Source organism: Diabrotica virgifera, chromosome 5, assembly GCF_917563875.1.
Source record: "Diabrotica virgifera virgifera chromosome 5, PGI_DIABVI_V3a".
Lineage (NCBI taxonomy): Eukaryota > Metazoa > Arthropoda > Insecta > Coleoptera > Chrysomelidae > Diabrotica > Diabrotica virgifera.
In genome coordinates, this window is record NC_065447.1 from 47,797,247 (window position 1) to 47,817,535 (window position 20,289).

General features: G+C 32.2%; 1 protein-coding gene across 2 annotated transcripts in view; it reads right to left on the bottom strand.

Moving 5' to 3' along the window:
• LOC114328719 (uncharacterized) overlaps positions 1-20,289 on the bottom strand; it is a 144,471-nt gene that overhangs the window by 38,813 nt on the left and 85,369 nt on the right. For both annotated transcript variants that reach the window (XM_050651437.1, XM_028277662.2), the window contains 2 exons: positions 17,230-17,401; positions 12,096-12,305 (listed from right to left, as the gene is read on the bottom strand). In XM_050651437.1, the coding sequence (XP_050507394.1) occupies positions 12,096-12,305; positions 17,230-17,401 (382 nt within the window). The remainder of the gene's footprint in view (positions 1-12,095; positions 12,306-17,229; positions 17,402-20,289) is intronic.

A 20,289-nucleotide genomic window follows, 5' to 3' on the forward strand; every position in this document is an offset into this window, starting at 1 on the left:
TTGTGGCTTATTACAAACTAAAATAGTAAATTAGTAATACAAAGTATTAATTTGTATTAATTGTATCAATTAAAATAAATAATTCTTTTGCTATTCAATTTTTAAATCTTTTTTCTGTCGGTATCTTACTGTGTACAGGTAATGCTAAGAATTACCATAATCTGTTCTCGGGAGTCTTAGTACACAAGATTAATGACGATGAACGACCCAAAAATACGAAAAATGTGCATTGCCAGGTAATAATAAAAATGTTTACAAGCTAATAGTACTTTGAGGAATACGCAAAAACGTTGCCAAACTTCAGGGCTTCTTATAATCGGTAGCTCAACGTGGGCTTCCTAACGCTGCTGAACTTCTACAGAGTATATACTTTTTTTCGCAGCGCAAACTGGTGGTAGATACCATGAACTACGAGTGTATGTTTTGATAATAATTCCAGGCATAAGCAGCCCTGGCTTCGTATTGTTAATCATGATTTCAGAGCTACCCATGGTACATTTCTAAAATTTGTCCGAATATATATGAAGCCCAAGCGTATTCACATGTTCTGAGCTTGGTTAAAATATCGAGAGATGGTGTAAAGTACGTTTTTTGGGGAAATAACATTAAAGAATTACGAAGCCCGAATCCGGGCTTCGTAAGGAGGTGTCGGGCTTCGTATGACCGGTGCGATATAGCGTTTTTGGCTTCCTAAAGTCGGAATCCATATATATATATATATATATTGTTGTGATCTTGATTATTGATATGAGATAATATTTTTATATGTCATTTAATTTAATCAATGCTTTAATAATAATCTAATTAATTTACCAGATCACATATCAATGTGTTTTCAATCTCAGGGCTTTTTATAAAATTAAGTACTTACATACGTGGCTTCTAAGTATTTCTTAATGGTTCCTAATCGGGATAGGAAAGAAAAGAGTAAAATAACAACACATATGGGTTACAATTGTAATCAAAATATTGTTTATTTTATTTAAATGGCAATCACTGCTTAATATTTGTTATATCTTATTATTCTTAAACATAACATTTACACATGGGAATCTTATTTCCTTTTTGTTTCCAATTGAAAGTTTTTATTAACATTTAACTATTATGATTTATTAGCAACAATTCTATTTAAGTTTGATGAAGCTTTTCTGATATTATTGATTATGTTTCTTCAATTTTAAATGTGGTATTTAATACGAAAAACCCATACATTCATGTCCAAACAAATGAGACTGACCTTTTTCTGGTGAACTGAGAATGTCTTCACACAAGACCCGTTTCCTGCTATCCTTGGCTGCAATCAAAACCTCGTCCTGGCTTCCAGTAATGTTCTCCTCTGAAACTAGCTCGTATAGCTCTCGCTTCCTGCTTCTGTCGTGATGCTGTGTTCTACCTTTTTCGAAACTGCAATCAGCTACCGGGAACTCTTGGCTCAAGGAGGTTCTTTTACTCTCAACCTGGCCTACCTCTCGTTCCACGATGGATACTCCACACTCACGGAAATACACCGGCTTTCTCACTCTCCGTACACTACCGTCTACTACTCGACTTCACTTCTCGACAGCTCAAAACATTCTGATCTCTATTTGTCATTCATTCCCCTACTTTCTAAATATCCCTTCCAGATTCACAAATCAAAACTTCCACCACCAACTCTCATTCGCAGTATTCCTCAAAACCGATTTTTAAACTTTCTAAATATGCTTAATGGATTTCAAAGAAAATAGTTAATTCCCATTCTAAAATTACTTTCTACTATATACAAATTTTAATGATCTATTCTCTATTTCCACTTAGTCTTATTTAGCATCGGCTAATGATCGATCCTTCCGCGAACAACGATAATGACCTATTAACGATTTCACTTGAGTCTTATTTAATCACTTCTTAAAATTAAATATAACAATTTGTTGTATACAGGTTGTTCTAAATTTATATGCCCGTGGTTGAGAAAATTGAAAATATTTTATATTAAATTGAATTTTGTCTATAATTATCAAATTTTAATTTTCATATCAAATAGAAATATAACAAATCCCCGCCTTGTATTCGATAAAATTTATCTGCATTTTTAAATAAATTTTCTCGAGGCAAAACCAACTCCCTGTATATTTCCTTACTTTAATCTACGTCTTATATCCTAACTTACTATCTACTTCATGTAATTCTGTCTTTTATTCGTGATATTTGTATACATCGTGAATATTATAAATTCCTCGGATCTTTTCCGAGTTCCTGTGCCTCAACTCATAACTATTTATCCCATTTTCATTATTCACGATATACGGGCCTTCGAAAACAGGCATCAACTTTGCGCAAATGCCCCCAGGAAGATTTGATACTCGTAATGCCCTCACGAGTACTTTTTCACCCTTTTGGAAAGTCACTGGTCTTCTTTTTCTATTTTGTTCCTGTCTTTGGATATATTTTTCGTTGCTTCGCCGTAATCTTCTCTGTACGGTTTCAATCACCTGGTGATATTCTTTTGGCTCTTGGTCTTCCCATGGCCTTATCGGCAGTACACCCTTCATGATGTATTCTGGGGTCTCTTTTGTTACTGTGCTCGGAATTGTATTTAGATACCTTTCTATTTCCGCCATTTTCCTGTCCCAGTGGCGATGTTGACCATCTGTTGCAATGCGAAGAAATTTCGTCACTTCCTGTATGAATCGTTCTGAAGGATTACTCTGTGGATGCCTGATGCTGACAAAATTTGTCTCTATTCCTCGTTCTCGAAGTTGTCCCTTGAAACGATCATTTCGGAAATACGTTGCATTGTCCAGTAGAATCTTTTTTGGTGTTCCTACTATGGCTATAAAATTGTCGATTTTTCTTAATATTTCTTCCCCCTTTGTGGTGCGGCAACTATATAATTTTACGTATTTTGAAAACACATCCACCATTACCAGAATATGTTTGTTCCTTTTAGTGGTCATAATTAGATCGCTTAACATATCTATTGCTACAATGTCTAGTTTGTTTCGGGCTTCAATATTTTTGGCAACATTTTCGTTTTTGAAATTCCGACTCTTATATTTTTGACATACATCGCACTTCTGGGTAATTTCCTTTGCAATGCGGTAATCCTGTCGGCTTATGTAATTTTCCCTAAAAACGAGCCAAACTTTTCTGCTACCGATATGCCCATTGTCCTCATGTAATTTCTTTATTATCTTTTCGGCCAATGTCTGTGTCACTAAATATAGTTCCTTTCCGTCTATTCTCTTAAAATATATGTTATTTTCTACTTCCGCTCTTCTTTTCTCTCTTTCCTCTAGGTCTTCCTGGTTTGTCCTTATCTCATTTAACGAATATATCCCTTCTTCTTGTATTAATCTATTTAGTCCCACCTGTAGAGTAATTGTTTCCTTTTTTCCGGTTTCCTCATCCCGTGTTAGAGCGTCGGCTATTATGTTGTCTTTTCCTTTTATATATCGGAACTCAAAATCATACTCCTGTAATAACAGAATGCCTCTATGTATTCTATTATTTACTAATCTATTCTTCATGATATGTACTAAAGCTGCATGGTCTGTTTCGATTGTGAATTTTGCTCCCAATAAGTAAAACCTCAATTTGTTTACGCAATATAGTACACTGGCAAACTCCAATTCTGTAACACTATATTTTCTCTCATGTGTTTTAGTCACTCGAGATATAAAACATATCGGTACTTCTTGGTCGTTTTGTATTTGAGACAGAACTCCTGCAAATTTTTGTATGGACGCATCAGTTCGGAGTATAAAAGGTAAATTGTAAATGGGGTGGTATATTTTCGTTCCTTTTGCGAATTCTCGTTTTAATGTTTCGAAAGCTTCCTCCTGTTCTTCTTTCCAATTCCATTTTATTCCTTTTTTAAGCAATTTTATCAGAGGGATTTCCTTTTGGCTCAAATCGGGAATCAGCTTTTTAAAATAATTTATCGTGCCAAGAAAACCCCTCAATGTTTTCAAATTCGTTGGTCTTGGGTATTCATCTATGAGCTTGACTCTGTCTTCGGCTAATCTTACTGTTTTGGTGTCCAATTGAAAACCCAAATAAATGACTTCTTTTTGAAAAAATTGACATTTTTCAATGTTTAATTTCAATCCCGCTGTGTCCAATTCTTTCAGAATTATTTCTATGTGTTCCAGATGACTCTGAGTATCTTGTGAAAAAATTAATAAATCATCGATATAATGAACTATGAAATCTTCATGGCGATTCAAAATGGTATGTAGAGCTCGGACGAGTGCAGCACAAGCACTCTGCAATCCAAATGGCACTACCTTAAACCGGTAGACAATACCATCAATAGAAAAAGCGGTGTAGTTTCTACACTTTTCAGCTAACGGTATCAACCAAAAACTGTGTTTTAAGTCAATTTTCGAAAATATGTGTGACCCGGTGATTCTTCCAAAAATGGCCTCGATGTTTAGAGGTGATTCATATTGTGATACAGTGTGCTGGTTGATATTCCTGGCATCTAAACATAATCTCAATTCTCCATTTTTTGTTCTTGCATGTGATCTTTAATTTTCACTTCATACTTTTCTATGCGTTCCTCCATTTTCTTGTTGTTCTCTTCTATTGCTTGTTTCATTTTTTGTTGTGTTTCATCCATTTTTTGATCCAATTTTTGTTGTGTTTCATTCATTTTTTGTTGTGTTTCATCCATTTTTTGTTGTGTTTCATCCATTTTTTGATCCACTTTATCCATTTTCTTTGATGTTTCTTCCATGGCTTGTTTCGTTTCACGTTGATTTTCATCCATTTTTTGTTGTGTTTCATCCATTTTTTGATCCATTTTTTGTTGTGATTCATCCATTTTCTTTGATGTTTCTTCCTGATTTTTATCCATTTTTTGTGACTGGAGTTGCATCATTTGTAATAATTTATCTATTCCTGATAATTCTTGCTGTTCTGATGCCATGATTGTCGTGTCTAAAATATCTTCTTGGTCTGAATTATTCTCTTGATTTGAATGTTCTTTTTGTTTTTTGTTGTCTTTGCTTTGGCTTCTTGTCACAGACATTTGTTTTCAAGAAGTACTGTCCCCGCCAAATATGAAATTTTACTAGTATGTTACCAAGACGACTTTTTCTCACCCAAATATTATAAATTGTCAATAAATATATCAAATGTAAATATCGTAAAAATAAAATATTAAATCAGTTATGTAAAATTTGTACCTAAAGAGATCTAAAATTTTATGTTATCAAATGTAAGTATCTCACTTTTTACCACAGGCATATTAATTTTCAAATACCGGCTTTACTCTTTCTATCCTTCAAATTTACCACTAGAAATACTTTTCCATGCCCTCCACGTTGGACGACAGTTGTTGTGATCTTGATTATTGATATGAGATAATATTTTTATATGTCATTTAATTTAATCAATGCTTTAATAATAATCTAATTAATTTACCAGATCACATATCAATGTGTTTTCAATCTCAGGGCTTTTTATAAAATTAAGTACTTACATACGTGGCTTCTAAGTATTTCTTAATGGTTCCTAATCGGGATAGGAAAGAAAAGAGTAAAATAACAACACATATGGGTTACAATTGTAATCAAAATATTGTTTATTTTATTTAAATGGCAATCACTGCTTAATATTTGTTATATCTTATTATTCTTAAACATAACATTTACACATGGGAATCTTATTTCCTTTTTGTTTCCAATTGAAAGTTTTTATTAACATTTAACTATTATGATTTATTAGCAACAATTCTATTTAAGTTTGATGAAGCTTTTCTGATATTATTGATTATGTTTCTTCAATTTTAAATGTGGTATTTAATACGAAAAACCCATACATTCATGTCCAAACAAATGAGACTGACCTTTTTCTGGTGAACTGAGAATGTCTTCACACAAGACCCGTTTCCTGCTATCCTTGGCTGCAATCAAAACCTCGTCCTGGCTTCCAGTAATGTTCTCCTCTGAAACTAGCTCGTATAGCTCTCGCTTCCTGCTTCTGTCGTGATGCTGTGTTCTACCTTTTTCGAAACTGCAATCAGCTACCGGGAACTCTTGGCTCAAGGAGGTTCTTTTACTCTCAACCTGGCCTACCTCTCGTTCCACGATGGATACTCCACACTCACGGAAATACACCGGCTTTCTCACTCTCCGTACACTACCGTCTACTACTCGACTTCACTTCTCGACAGCTCAAAACATTCTGATCTCTATTTGTCATTCATTCCCCTACTTTCTAAATATCCCTTCCAGATTCACAAATCAAAACTTCCACCACCAACTCTCATTCGCAGTATTCCTCAAAACCGATTTTTAAACTTTCTAAATATGCTTAATGGATTTCAAAGAAAATAGTTAATTCCCATTCTAAAATTACTTTCTACTATATACAAATTTTAATGATCTATTCTCTATTTCCACTTAGTCTTATTTAGCATCGGCTAATGATCGATCCTTCCGCGAACAACGATAATGACCTATTAACGATTTCACTTGAGTCTTATTTAATCACTTCTTAAAATTAAATATAACAATTTGTTGTATACAGGTTGTTCTAAATTTATATGCCCGTGGTTGAGAAAATTGAAAATATTTTATATTAAATTGAATTTTGTCTATAATTATCAAATTTTAATTTTCATATCAAATAGAAATATAACAATATATATATATATATATATATATATATATATATATATATATATATATATATATATATATATATATATATATATATATTCTCTAGTGTTAGGGCAAAAGGACTTAAGTCCATTTTTGGCCAAAATGAGTTATCTACACATTTGGTTGTAAATTGTGAAGAAGTTTGTTTTGGTAAAAAAGAATTAAGTCTATCTTAAAATATAAGGTTTTTATTAAGACTGGTTCAAAGAACATAAGTTACATCAGACTATTTTTGTTTGAGCAAACGAACATATCTAACTTAAATCCTTTGTTTTGTCCGATATAAACGACTTATGAAACTTAAGTCCTCTGTATCAATAGTCCACGCGTAGGGGCCGCTGTAAGTGTTTATGACATAAATCTTACTGATGGTGCTAAAACACTCACTTGTTGATTGATAAACGCTAAAAGTTTTCTTCTTCTTCTTCTGTTTCTTTTTATAAGAGAAAGTACTGGACTTACAATTTAACAGTACTCTGTACATAATTGTGCTTCACGAGCAGCTTCCTGTTATATCTGGCATGAATCAATTGCTCACCGTGGTGCAAATGATATTGCTTCTTGTCTTTTCAAGGAAATAATGAACCTGCCACCTGAAGTCATTAAAATAACCTTTTACTCAGGTACATGTGCAGGGCAGAATAAAAATTTCCACGTAGCTGCCATATTCATGTCAGTCATGCAAATGAAAAGCTCAATAAATGAGATCAAACATAAATTTATGATCTCTGGGCATTTACACATGGAATGCGATGTCGACTATTCCCTTATTGAAAAACAGAAAAAAATCGGGAATGAAAATTGCTCATCCTCATGATTGGGCTACTCTCATTAGATGCACAAACAAAAAACGTCCATTTAAGGTCATTGAATTAACTTTAAATGACTTCTACGATTTTGCTGCTTTATTAAGGACAACGTTTGTAAAGAAGCAAAAACATGTTGATGGAGAGTTGTTCAAATTGCCGAAATGTCGTTGGCTGTAATACAGAAAAAAATATGCTACATACAATATTTTATAAGAGTTCTCTGGAAGAGTCAGAAAATTTTAAGGAAATTCATTTTACTAGAGGAGGTCGACAAAGTGCAATAGAACTCAAGAAAAAGTATGATGGGTTAATACCTATAACTCTTGAAAAACAGCAACATCTTCTAGATCTCTTACCGCTTGTACCAGAAGTATACACATTTTTTTATCAAGAACTGCCAACTACAAGTATGAACGATAAGGACCTAGATTTAGAGGAGTTTGCTTCTGATGACGAATAACTTCATCATAGCTATATTATAATATAAAAACTAAATATTACTGTTATTAAAATGTAAACTTGTATATCGGGTCAAAAAATCTTAAGTATTTTATTCTCTGATCCAAAGGACTTAAGTCAGATCAAACTTTATTATTTTACAATATTTTATATTAAACTATATTATGTATTGTAAATAAGCTGTTTTTGACCCATATGTGCTGACAAAATATTTAATTAGGATAAAAATAGATTTAGCATGTTTCATCAAATCTTTAAAAATTATTTCTGCAATATACCATTTACTGACTTAAGTCCTTTTACCCTAACGCTAGATATATATATATATATATATATATATATATATATATATATATTTTATACGAGGTATGTCAAAAATATGAATTTTGTTACGGAGTAAAGTACGTTTTTATTCCAGAATATCAAAAATTGTTATTATGAAAAGTTGTTTGGAATAATTAAAAACTATGTTTGTATATATAATTACGTCGTCCTAATTGAAAAAAAAAATCAATTTTTTCTCAAATTACGGATGTCCATCATCATTTTATTTTAATTATGATAACTATTTTATTATCAATTTTACGAAAAAAAGATATTCTTCATGAAATACTCTATCTGGTCTAAGGTCTAAGATACAACCATCAGATATCAAACTTTTTTAATTTTATACGAGGTATGTAAAAAATATGAATTTCGCTTAACAGTTAAGTGTCTTTATAGTTCACAATATTTTAATTAGAATGATGTAATAGAACAATATTTTTTTAATTCCAAACACCTTTCTTTAATAACAATTTTTGATATTGTGAAATATAAAGGTACTTTTTGAGTGAAATTCATATTTTTTGACATACCTCGTATAAAATTAATAAAATTTGATATTTGATTGTTGCGTCTTAGATTATATAGGTACGATGCGGAGTATTTTATAAAGAATAACTTTTTTTCGTAAAACTGATAATAAAAAAGTTATCAATAGATTCCAAGTTACTCACACGTACTGTATAAGAGCTAAAAAAATTTTTTTGTTAACATGTATTTTAGGTAAGTTATTTTAGAATAACAAAAATGTATTTTAGGTAAGTTTTACAGAAAAAAGTTTTGATCACTTTGTATGAACATTTTTTTAGCTTTTTATCTTTCTTAAGGCACATCAAATAAACATGAAACGTAAATCACGTTTTACGTTTCATGAAAATAAAACACTGCTAAACAAATAGACGTCCGGCCATTTATGAAACTTTCCGAAAATAAAAATGTGATATGAGCATGAATCACACTCGTTTCATTGCTAGGCGGACTTCAAGATTTGTTTAGCCGTGTTTAATTTTCATGAAACGTGTTTTAGGTTGGCAAAATTGGCAAAATTACTAACTATTTAGTGATTATTAACTATTTAGTAATTATTTTTTGCCAATTTTACTAAAATTGGCAAAATTATCGACTAAAATATCTAGAAAGTTGCGTCTGAGTTTAGCGAACAGACTATACTTTCATTTCTAAAGTAAAATAATTTAGTGTATTTTAAAGGCTACATCCTAAACTTTAAAAAATCACCTATAAAATTGTAATAAATCTGTTCAAACTTGAGTAATACCGTCTTAAAGTGGTGGTAATTCTGTAAAAGTTCTCAAAAATTACATTTTTGAGACGTCGTCGTATCATTGGAATTATATTATTGAGATTTTTTTTGAAGAAAACATCGTTTAGTAAGATATTGTAAAGATAAGTTGTGCAAATTTGTTTTATAAAAAAAATTGTATTAGTTACACATTTTTAAATCATTTTTAAACCAAATTCATGTATGTCTCATTTTCTGCCCACACCGTACTTCTGCCCACACCGTACTTATGCCCCTACATTTTATTTCTTTTTATTATAACCATAAGATAGCTTAATTGTTCTTCTTTCATGTCCAACTTATAAAATTTCATTTAATGCATTACCTAGTTAAAGAATTACATTAAAATAACTCAACCGTGCACTTTGCCGAACGTTAGTTTACAGTGCGCCAATGTTTGTGAGAAGGGTGACTTTAGCGGTATAACTAAAAAATTATAGAAGCTACACATTTAATTTGAGAAAAATGTTTATACAAGGTTTTTTTTGTAAGTTTTTCTGAGTTTTTCAATGGTCAAGTTAGTTTTTTTTCTAAAATTTATATTTTTGGAGTTATTTAAAAAAAACATCTAATTTCGCAGTTCATTTATTGAATAAAAAATGAAGCACCCACTCGAGTAGAACTTTTTGATTATGTTGTTTACTAAACCTTTCTTAATGAAATTACAAAAATTTCTATCTTGTTTGATTTTTTCCAAAGTGAAAATCTATATACACTCCCCTAATAGATTTTTTTACGGATAACAAAGTTGGTTGACAAATTTGAAGATCAAGTACCTATCGCAAGGATAATATGTCAAACATTTGTTTCAAACATTCACTTTGAATAATTAATACTCGTTGTAATAAAGTCAGAATAGAAAAAGCTCGATAACGATTTATAACATACAAGTCAATGTTTACAAATAAGAAATTGAGTATGGCTATCAGATTGAGATTTGTCGAATGTTATGTTTGGTCGCAACTACTATATGGGGTAGAAGCTTAGACTCTGAAAGCCCAATCCGTAAAAAAATTAGAGGCATTCGAAATGTGGTTATATAAGCGTATTCTGAAAATTCCTTGGATTTCAAAAGTCTCATACGCAAAACTGTTAAGACGAATTGGACATCGCAGAAAGCTTATGAACACAGTTAACATAAAAACATCTCATATCTATCAGTCACATACATACTTCGAAACTATAAATCGTCGGTATACTGCGAAAACCAGGTAAATGTAGAAATACCGAAATCGAAAAAGAAACGTTTTTAAAGTTTATTGCTTTATTTTGAATTAGGCGGACCAGTTGTGTTTGATATTCGATATGCTAATGAAAGATGCATATATCAGAAATAACATTCTATCATTAGTTTGAAAAAGTGAAGAGACCTAGCTGATTAAACCTAAATTTAAGATCAAGGTGCGATCACTTACCTAGTTTTACCTGTAAATCAAAATAAATCACACTGTATTAAAGACACTTATCAGCTTTTTACTGAATATGGTAGATATACAGCAGTAGAAATATATTGTTTTCCAGCAAATATATATGTGCGCTTAGTTGGTTTTACGTGCAACAGAACTTTGATTTTATGGAAGTAAGTAGCGATATATTGTTTTATTTGAAAATGAAAAGTTGGTAAGGTGTAACTTATTTGTTTATTATATAAATTATCTGCTGAATGGTAAATTGTATCATTTATTGAGTTTTACCTGTATGTAGAACGTAAAAAGCTGAGAATTTTGGTATACTTAACTCAATATTTTAAAATTTGTGATTTACCTGGTTTTCGCAGTATACCGACGAAATACTCTCTGCTATAGGTTATTATGCAAGGACGAGTAGAAAGAAGAGAAGGCTTGGGAAGAAAGAAGAAATTTAACTAAGGAATATCAGAGATTGGACTAACCGTTGAACAGATATTTCGCTTCAGATAGGGAAGCAATTCAAGAAGTGATCACAAATATTCCGGTAGGCGTGAGTTGACGGGACTAGTTAAAAATAATAAAAATAAGTTAACGACGAACAGTACAACATTTATTTATTTTGGTAACAAAAAGGTGTTGCTTAGTTAGATCTCGGAAAAGGGTCGGTCGTTAGCGAGTAGTGCCTCGGTTGCACGCTGTGAATAGACAGTTAAGAAAAGCCACAACCTATTATATCGATGTTATGCCTTTCTACAATATGGCCCGGAGAGGACAATAAATCACTCCCATCTGACGCATAAAAACAGACACACTTCTGCAGTTTTAAAAACGAATGCATGTCCCAAAGTGTGTTGTTGACATAATGGTCTGATATGGTAATTAATTTATGGAGACTTCAGTTTGTTAGACACTCCAAAAATATATGGTTGGATGCATTCCGTTTCGTAAAACCATGTCTTTCTTAGCGTTTGGTTTGTATATTAACTGTGACTTTATATGACCCATAATATTTCGTTTTTAGAAAAAATATTAAAACTAAAATTAGCAAAAATAGTAATTATAGCGTATTGCTATAAATACCTTCGTTAGGAGACGCCACAATAAGAAGAAAAATATTAGTTGGAACAAAATTCTAGAAACTTACCTCTTTGGGATAATTGATTTTTAAATGTAAACTTCGAGATTGTCGCCTTTCCATAAGAGATTTCCGGGGAACACCCATTACTGGTGGGGGAGATAGGAATGTATTTTCTGATTGTGCTGTAGTAGTAGCTATTGTATTTTCCAGTTTCGTGTCTGTGATATCTCCAAAGCTGACAGTCTTTTTAACAGCTGCGGAATTGTCCTGGAACTCCTGTAAAAGGGATAGTTAAAATATTTGGATATTTATAATAAGAATAAAATATCACAATAAAGAATTGAAATGATGTTTTGGAAAGAAGTCTGTGCGGCGCCATAGAGTAGCGCTGCAGAGTGGTACGTCTGTTTCTGCGCTAAATATAACGGAGATTTTCATTTATAAAGGTTTGGACCAATGACGCGTTTACACCAGGGAAATAAGGCAAAAATATACCATGTTCGGGACACTTGAGCAGCCAGGTTTCAAATTGGTTTTTTGGTTACTATATACCTAATATATTATAAATACAAAAATGCCCGTCACAGTTTGGACGAGAAATTTAGTTATTAACAAATAGGGGTCAAAAATGAGAGTCTTTTCGTTTAAATCGCTACAGGTAAAATTAGGGTAATTAAATGTCTTTTTTATAATATTTTTTATTAGTAGATGAGCCAAGGTTTAAAATAGCGTTTTTTGAATTTTGGTCCGATTATTTGTTGCTTCGGATATTGCAAAATAAAACTAAAATTTCGAAAATAAAAATTTGCTATAACTCTTGCGAAAATGAATTTAGGACTTTCATATTGCATGAAAAGTTGAGTCAAACAGTCCATACAATGCACAAAAAATTTTAAGACGATCCGTCAATTAGTTTAAATTTTACTCAATTTATTTATTTCAAAGCTTTTTTCGCAATGTTATTGTTCAGAAAATAATAACGATACAGCAATTCTGTGAAAACAACATGAAAGAAGAATATACCCTATTAAACGAACATACGCCTGTTTTAGATTACTTTGACAACGAATATTTTACTGTGCAAAATAAGAAGAACGAAAGTAAATTGCAAATTACATTGTTGTTTATTGGAATAATTATTAGCGCCATTTACTTTCGTACTTCTTATGTTGCACAGTAAAATATTCGTTGTCGAAGTAATCCAAAACAGGCGTATGTTCGTGGAATGACCCATAGTCATATTTTCAACGAATTTAAAAAAATCATTAAAAAGTCATTTTTATCACTCAGAGAATATTTTACTAAAATAGAGTCATATATATATAAAATAGAGGCTTATAAACAATTTGAAAAACTTTGTTAACATTGACTGTAGGCTAAAACTACAATGGAATGTGAAAAACTGGTAATTTTATACGAATTTTCAAAGAAAAACTTTTCGCCTATGTTAATTACGGTCAAAGTTAGCCACTTTTTTATTTAATTGACGGCTACTTTGTTTATAACAATTAAGCAACCTGACTAGAGCCATTTTGAAATTGAAGATAACATAGATTATGTGTAAAAGTTTAAGTAAATTTTCAACCTCAACAGAGTGGTTAATAAAGCTTTAAAAATGGCGTCCGAACGGAATTAATTCGTGGTCGGTGGTGGGGAATTACTAAAATACGTGCACTCAAAAAATGAAACTGATTCTGCAAACATATGCTGCGATTAATATCGCTGGAACTTGTTGATGAATTTTGATCATAATTTTTTAAATTTGTATGTACTCGTAGTCTTATAGAGCACGTTATGTACACACAACCCCACCTAGCATTGCAAAATGTTAGGGGAAACTCCCCTTATCACTATAAGGGATATGAAAAATAGATTACGACCGATTATAAGACCTACCCAATATACATATATATAATTTCATAAAAATCGGCCAAGCGGTCTCGGAGGAGTATGGAAACTAACACTGTGACAGGAGAATTTTATAGATGTAAATATATAGATGACTACTAACAAATAGGGGTTGGTGATAGAAGAGTGAAATTTAAGGGTTGTATGTATTTTTTAATTCTACATCATATAAAATTAAGGTGGATAATTTTGTCTAAAAAAATGAAAAAAACGTCAGGGGGACAACCCCCCATACTACTTATGGGTATAAAAAATAGATTAAAACCTCTACAACGTCCTACAGGATAAACGTGTAAAATTTTCTAAAAATTGGCCAAGCCGTTTCGGAGTAGTATGGAAACTAACACTGTTACATGAGAATTTGATGTATATAGAAGTAACTGCGAACTAAATAATGAAAGAGGCTAACTTTGAACCTAATTAACCTAGGCAAAAAGATTATTTTCTGAAAATTCGTATAAAAATACCAGCTTTTGAAATCCTAAAGTAGATTTACTCTATAGTCAATATTAACAAAGTTATTCAAATTGTTTAGAAGCCAAAAATGACCCCATTTTACTAAACTTTTTTGGAGTGGTAAAAACGACTTTTAACGATTTTTTTAATTACTTTAAAAATATAACTATTATTCTTGCATGTGGTTTCCACAGAATTGCTGTCATTATTATTTTCTGAACAATAACATTGCGAAAAAAAAGCTCTTTGCGATAAACAAATTGAAAAAAATTTAAACTAATTGACGAATGGTCTTAAATTTTTTTGTGCATTATATGGAATGTTTGACTCAACGTTTCGTGCAATATTAAAGTCTTAAGGCCATTTTCGCAAAAGTTACAGCACATTTTTTATTTTTGAAATTATAGTTTTATTTTGCACTTTCCGAAACAAAAAAGGATCTGACCAAAATTCAAAAAGTGCCATTTTAAACCTTGGCTCATCTACAAAAATAACAATATTATAAATAAGATATTTAATTACCCTATTTTTACCTGTAGCGATTTAAACGAAAAAACTGCCATTTTTGACCCTTATTTGTTAATAACTAATTTTCTCGTCCGAACTGTGACGGGCAATTTTGTATTTATAATGTATTAGGTATATAGTACCCAAAAAATCTATTTTCAATCTGGCTGCTCAAGTGTCCCGACAAAAACCTTATTTCTCTGGACTAGTTGAAGTTCTTGTTGAAGTGCACTTCACACAAACACGGTTGCACCTCATGTTACTGTGCAAATAAAAAACATTATTTTTTTGATTAAATCGGTCGGACTCAGAGTAAGGACGGTACATCACCAGTGTTGCCGGTAGATATTTTATTAAGTTTGTTAATTCATACAATAATAAAAATATTAACACAACGTTACCCCGACCTTACGGCCTTACCACGTCACCTTAACAGAAAAATTGTCACTGCACTGATCGTATCAGCGCCCCAGCTCCTTCGAAAGATGGACGCTTTAGTACATGTATGTTAAATTCCTTTGAACCGTATCATTTTACCGACCATTTACACTAAAAAAGTTCCGCTCCACAGCGGCCACAAATTAGGATACAGAGACCATAAATTAGGGTTCCTATTATTAGGGATCATAAGTAACCAATTTTGAGAGAAATTTCGCTAAACCGGTGTTATATATACGTTGCGCTAAACATATTTTTGGTTGCGTTGAATGAGGTCTTCTGTATTTATATATTTCTGTTACATTTTTTTTATTTCGCAAAACGCGCGTCCCCATGCTCCGTCGGAATTCTTTTTCTTCTTCTTCTTAAGGTGCCGAGACCGTTTGTCGATCGTTGGCTCTCATGTTGTCCAGCATTATAACAATCATTGTCTTATTTACAGCCGCATGAAATAGTTCAGTGCTAGTTTTCCCAAACCATTGGCGTAGATTTTTAAGCCAAGAAGTTGTACGGCGGCCCACACTTCTTTTGTCCATTATTTTACCTTGCATGACAAGGTGAAGTATGTCATATTTTTCTGGGTGACGCAATATATGACCAAAGTATTCCAATTTGCGCCTTTTAACCGTGTTTACTACTTCGCAACTTTTATTCAAACGTTGCAAAACCCTTTCGTTTGTGACTCTTACTACCCAACTGATCTTCAGAATACGGCGGTAGACCCACGTCTCAAATGCTTCTAGGTTTTTTAAAAGCGATTCTGTCAGGGTCCATGCTTCAACCCCGTAAAGTAGTACTGGGAATATATAACATCGAACCATTCTTATGCGAAGTCCAAATTTAGATCATGACTGCACAGGATTTTCTTAAATTTCATAAAACTTGTTCTTGCTTTGGCAATTCTACTTTTTATTTCTGTACTAGGGTTCCAGCTTTCATTAATATGAGTACCCAGATATACAATATTACTTACTCGTTCAATTGAGTCATTACCGATTGTTACGTTATAGTTATTATTATTTACGGCTGCCTGTTTACTAATAACCATAAACTTTGTTTTTCTTGCGTTGAGTTTGAGTCCATATATCGCGAAGAATGCCACCATTCGGTTCAATAACGCTTGAAGATGTTCAATTGATCCTGTCAGTAACAAGGTGTCATCTGCGTATCTGATATTGTTCATAAGCATACCATTAATGAGTATTTCCTCTTTTGCGTTTTCCAACACTTCATTTAAGATTGTTTCAGCGTCAAGATTAAACAACATTGGTGACAATATACAGCCTTATCGAACTCCACGCTTGATTTTTACTTCTTCAGAGCACTGATTTCCAACCCTAAACATGCAGCCTGGCCCCAATACAAATTTGCGATTATTCTAATGCCCCTACCGTCCAGACCAGTAGTTTTGAGAATATGTAGCATTTTTTCATGGCGAACTTTATCAAAGGCCTTTTCAAAATCAATCGCGCACATGAAAACGTCATGATTTACATCTCTGAATCTTTGAATTAAAACTTGGGTTGCGAATAGTGCATCACGCATTCCAAGACCACAGCGAAAACCGAATTGAGTACTTGAGATTCTTTCCTCAATTTTTCTATATGTTCTTTGATGAATTATTCTTAGAAAAGTTTTCAATACATGACTCATTAGGCTGATGGTGCGATAGTCGCTGCATTTTGTGGCTCTGCGTTTTTTTGGTAGTACAACAAATGAGGATTTAAGCCAATCTTTAGAATTTTTCCGCTTTCGTAGATTAAGTTGAATAATTTCTTTATTAATAATTCTTTTTAATGGTCCCGAATTCAGAATTGGTCGTTATACACAGGTGATCACTTTATAAGAGTGGTCCCTTACAGAGGTTTTACTATAATAATAAGATACTTACCGGTTCTAGTGGGTTTAAGTGGGTCGTATCACTTCCAAGAGAATCGTATCCTCTTTCTTCATAGTGCGGATCCAGAACTACTGAAGGAATATTTGGTATAGAAGAATGACTTTTGCTTTTCTGTATTATGGTATTTCTTCTTGTGGGCTGTACGATGATGGGAGATTTATCTCTAAAAGAATACTAATTTTAAATTTCAAAAAATATTTTTCCGATGGTTAAAGCAATAAAACAAATGGCTAGCAAGCACTTTATTCGGTGTTGGGAAGGGGTAATAAACCACTGGCCATTCTTAGGGATAAAAGGTATAATATAATTTTTTACGAATAATATGTATCAAAACTTCAGAACTATCTACTCCACTCTCCGAAATTATCTCTGACTCTAACTATATCTATAACACAGACCTACAGAAAAATAAATTTGTTTTGGTGCCGTGAATCTTTAAGCTGATTTTTACTATATTAGGGGCGATAAATCGAAATATAGATTCCGTTGTTTTGTATCAGCTCTAGTTTTATGGATATGGCACATTCCGAAATTAGTAGTTTTAATATGTGAGATAATGAAGAATATGCTATTCAAAGGAATATACATTGTTAATTATACTTCTTCCTCAGTGTATTTGTTGTTCTCACCGTATTATGCCTTATTTATACAAGAAAGAACAATATTGCCCAGTCTTTAGTCGAACCAGAGAAAATTACCACCCCTCCATATTAAGCTAGGCCTAATGAAGCAATTCGTTAAGGCACTTTATTCTAATGGACCATGCTTCGCCTACATAGGGAGGAAGCTACCCCAGGTAAGTACGGAAAAACCTTAAGCTGGTATCTTTTATGGACCACAGATCAGACTTCTTACAAGGGATCCGGCTTTTGTGGGGTCAATGAATGAGGTAGAGAAAAAAGCTTCGTTTTCATTTGTGGACATTATGAAAAATTATCTGGGAAATCACAAAAGTGAAAACTATGCTGAGTTGGTAATCCGTTTGCTGAATAATTTCCAATCACGGATGTAATATGAGCATCAAAGTCCACTATCTTCACACCCACTTGGACCGTTTCCCTAAAAACTTAGGTGACACAAGTGAGAAGCAAGGTGAGAGATTTCACCAAGACATAAAAACCACGGAGGACTGCTACCAAGGAAGATGGGACGCCCATATAATGGCAGATTTTTGCTGAAGTTTGAAGAGAGACTGTTTAAAAGTTCATTTCAAGAAATCGCGTAAGCGAAGCTTTCGTTACGTCAAGTAAAGTTTTTTTTATATTTTGTTAGCTATTTTCTCAAAACTAATTGTATATCTGTTTCATTGTACAAAGGGTTTTATTGTATAGTGCAGCCGATATGTGAAACAATTGTGCATTTAATGATAGAAGCATATAATTTGGACCACAATATATACTACACTTATAAAGGTTCAAATTTAGATAGGAGGTAATCTCAGATTTTGCCTTTTAAAAAATGGCGGGGATTCAAAATGGCGACTATACATATGTGACTTATAGCACGATAAGTTTTGAACGAGACTTCAGATTTCAACCAAGTTTGGTATATAGGTTTTTTTTTATGTATTAGATCGAGGTCTTGAACCGGAAGAATCGGTTTACCAGAAGTTGTGTTTTTCCTGGTTTTTATGTAAAAATGTGCTGTTTTTTTTTTCAATTCTTTAATGTTAATTACCGTTTAATAAATGCAAAACGTATCGTCACATGAACCTATATGGGGCAGATTCGTGCAAATATTATAAGAATTATTGTGCATTTAATGGTAGATGCATATAATTTGGACCACATATAATACACATATAAAGGTTCAAATTTAGATACGAGGCCATCTCAGTTTTTGTTCCTTTTACAAAAATGGCGGGCATTCAAAATGGCGACTATATAATATGTGACTAATAGCACGATAACTTTTGAACGGAACGTCAGATTTCAACCAAATTTGGTATATAGGTCCTTTTTTTGATGAATAATATCGATGTCTTGAACCAAAAGAATCGGTTTACCAGAATTTGTGTTTTTACTGTTTTTTTATGTAATATGTTGTTTCTTTTTCAATTCTTTCATCCAGTATATATAAATTTTTCAAAAAGTAATAACGCCATTGAAAAGAGTATAAATATATTTTTTAGGAAATATTTTGACCTTTTCAGATGTGTTAATTACCATTTAATAAATGCATAACGTATGTTCACATGTATCTATGGACGGCAGATTCATTTTGAATGCCCACCATTTTTGTAAAAGACTAAATCTGAGATGGCCTCATATCTAAATTTGAATCTTTGTATGTGTAGTATGTGTGTAAATCTTTGTATGTTCAAATTATATGCTTTTACCATTAAATGCACAATAATTCTTATATTATTATTTGCACTAATCTGCCGCACATAGGTACCTACAAGTGAAGATACGTTATGCACGTATTAAATGGTAATTAATATTAATATTTCCTAAAATATATTTTTACGCTCTGTATTAAATAGTGTGTTGTTACTGCCTTCTGGTTCTAATTAATTAAAAAGACTAAACACGTCTTACTATACACTATATTTTATTCACTGGTATCCAATATCTAAACAATAACATTAATGATTCATAGCGCCTCGCCTTACTGCATACTAACTTCTAATAAATATTTGTATATCTATATCCATACTGATTGCTCAGCGTGTTTTTATACCTATCTGAACCATAACAAATATAGTTCAAGTTCACTCGTAATAAACATGTGATACAAACTATAAGCTATTGTTTTTATGTATGTTCAATACCCTAAGTCCTAAGAAGAGAAGAAGAATATCTGACGGTATATTCCTCTTTCCCTTTTACAAAATGTTTATGGTTACCTAATACTATTTTCAAAAATTAAATTTCCTAACTATCCTAACTAACTGTAACATGGTACGTTTCAGAGTTTTTTTTTAATCCTAAAAATTGTTTATTATTATCACTAATTCACTTTCTGTTCCGTCTTGCTTTTTAGTCTTTTCTCAATTCACAAAACAGTGTCCACATAAAAACAGTGACTAAACCTATCGGGATTTTTAAT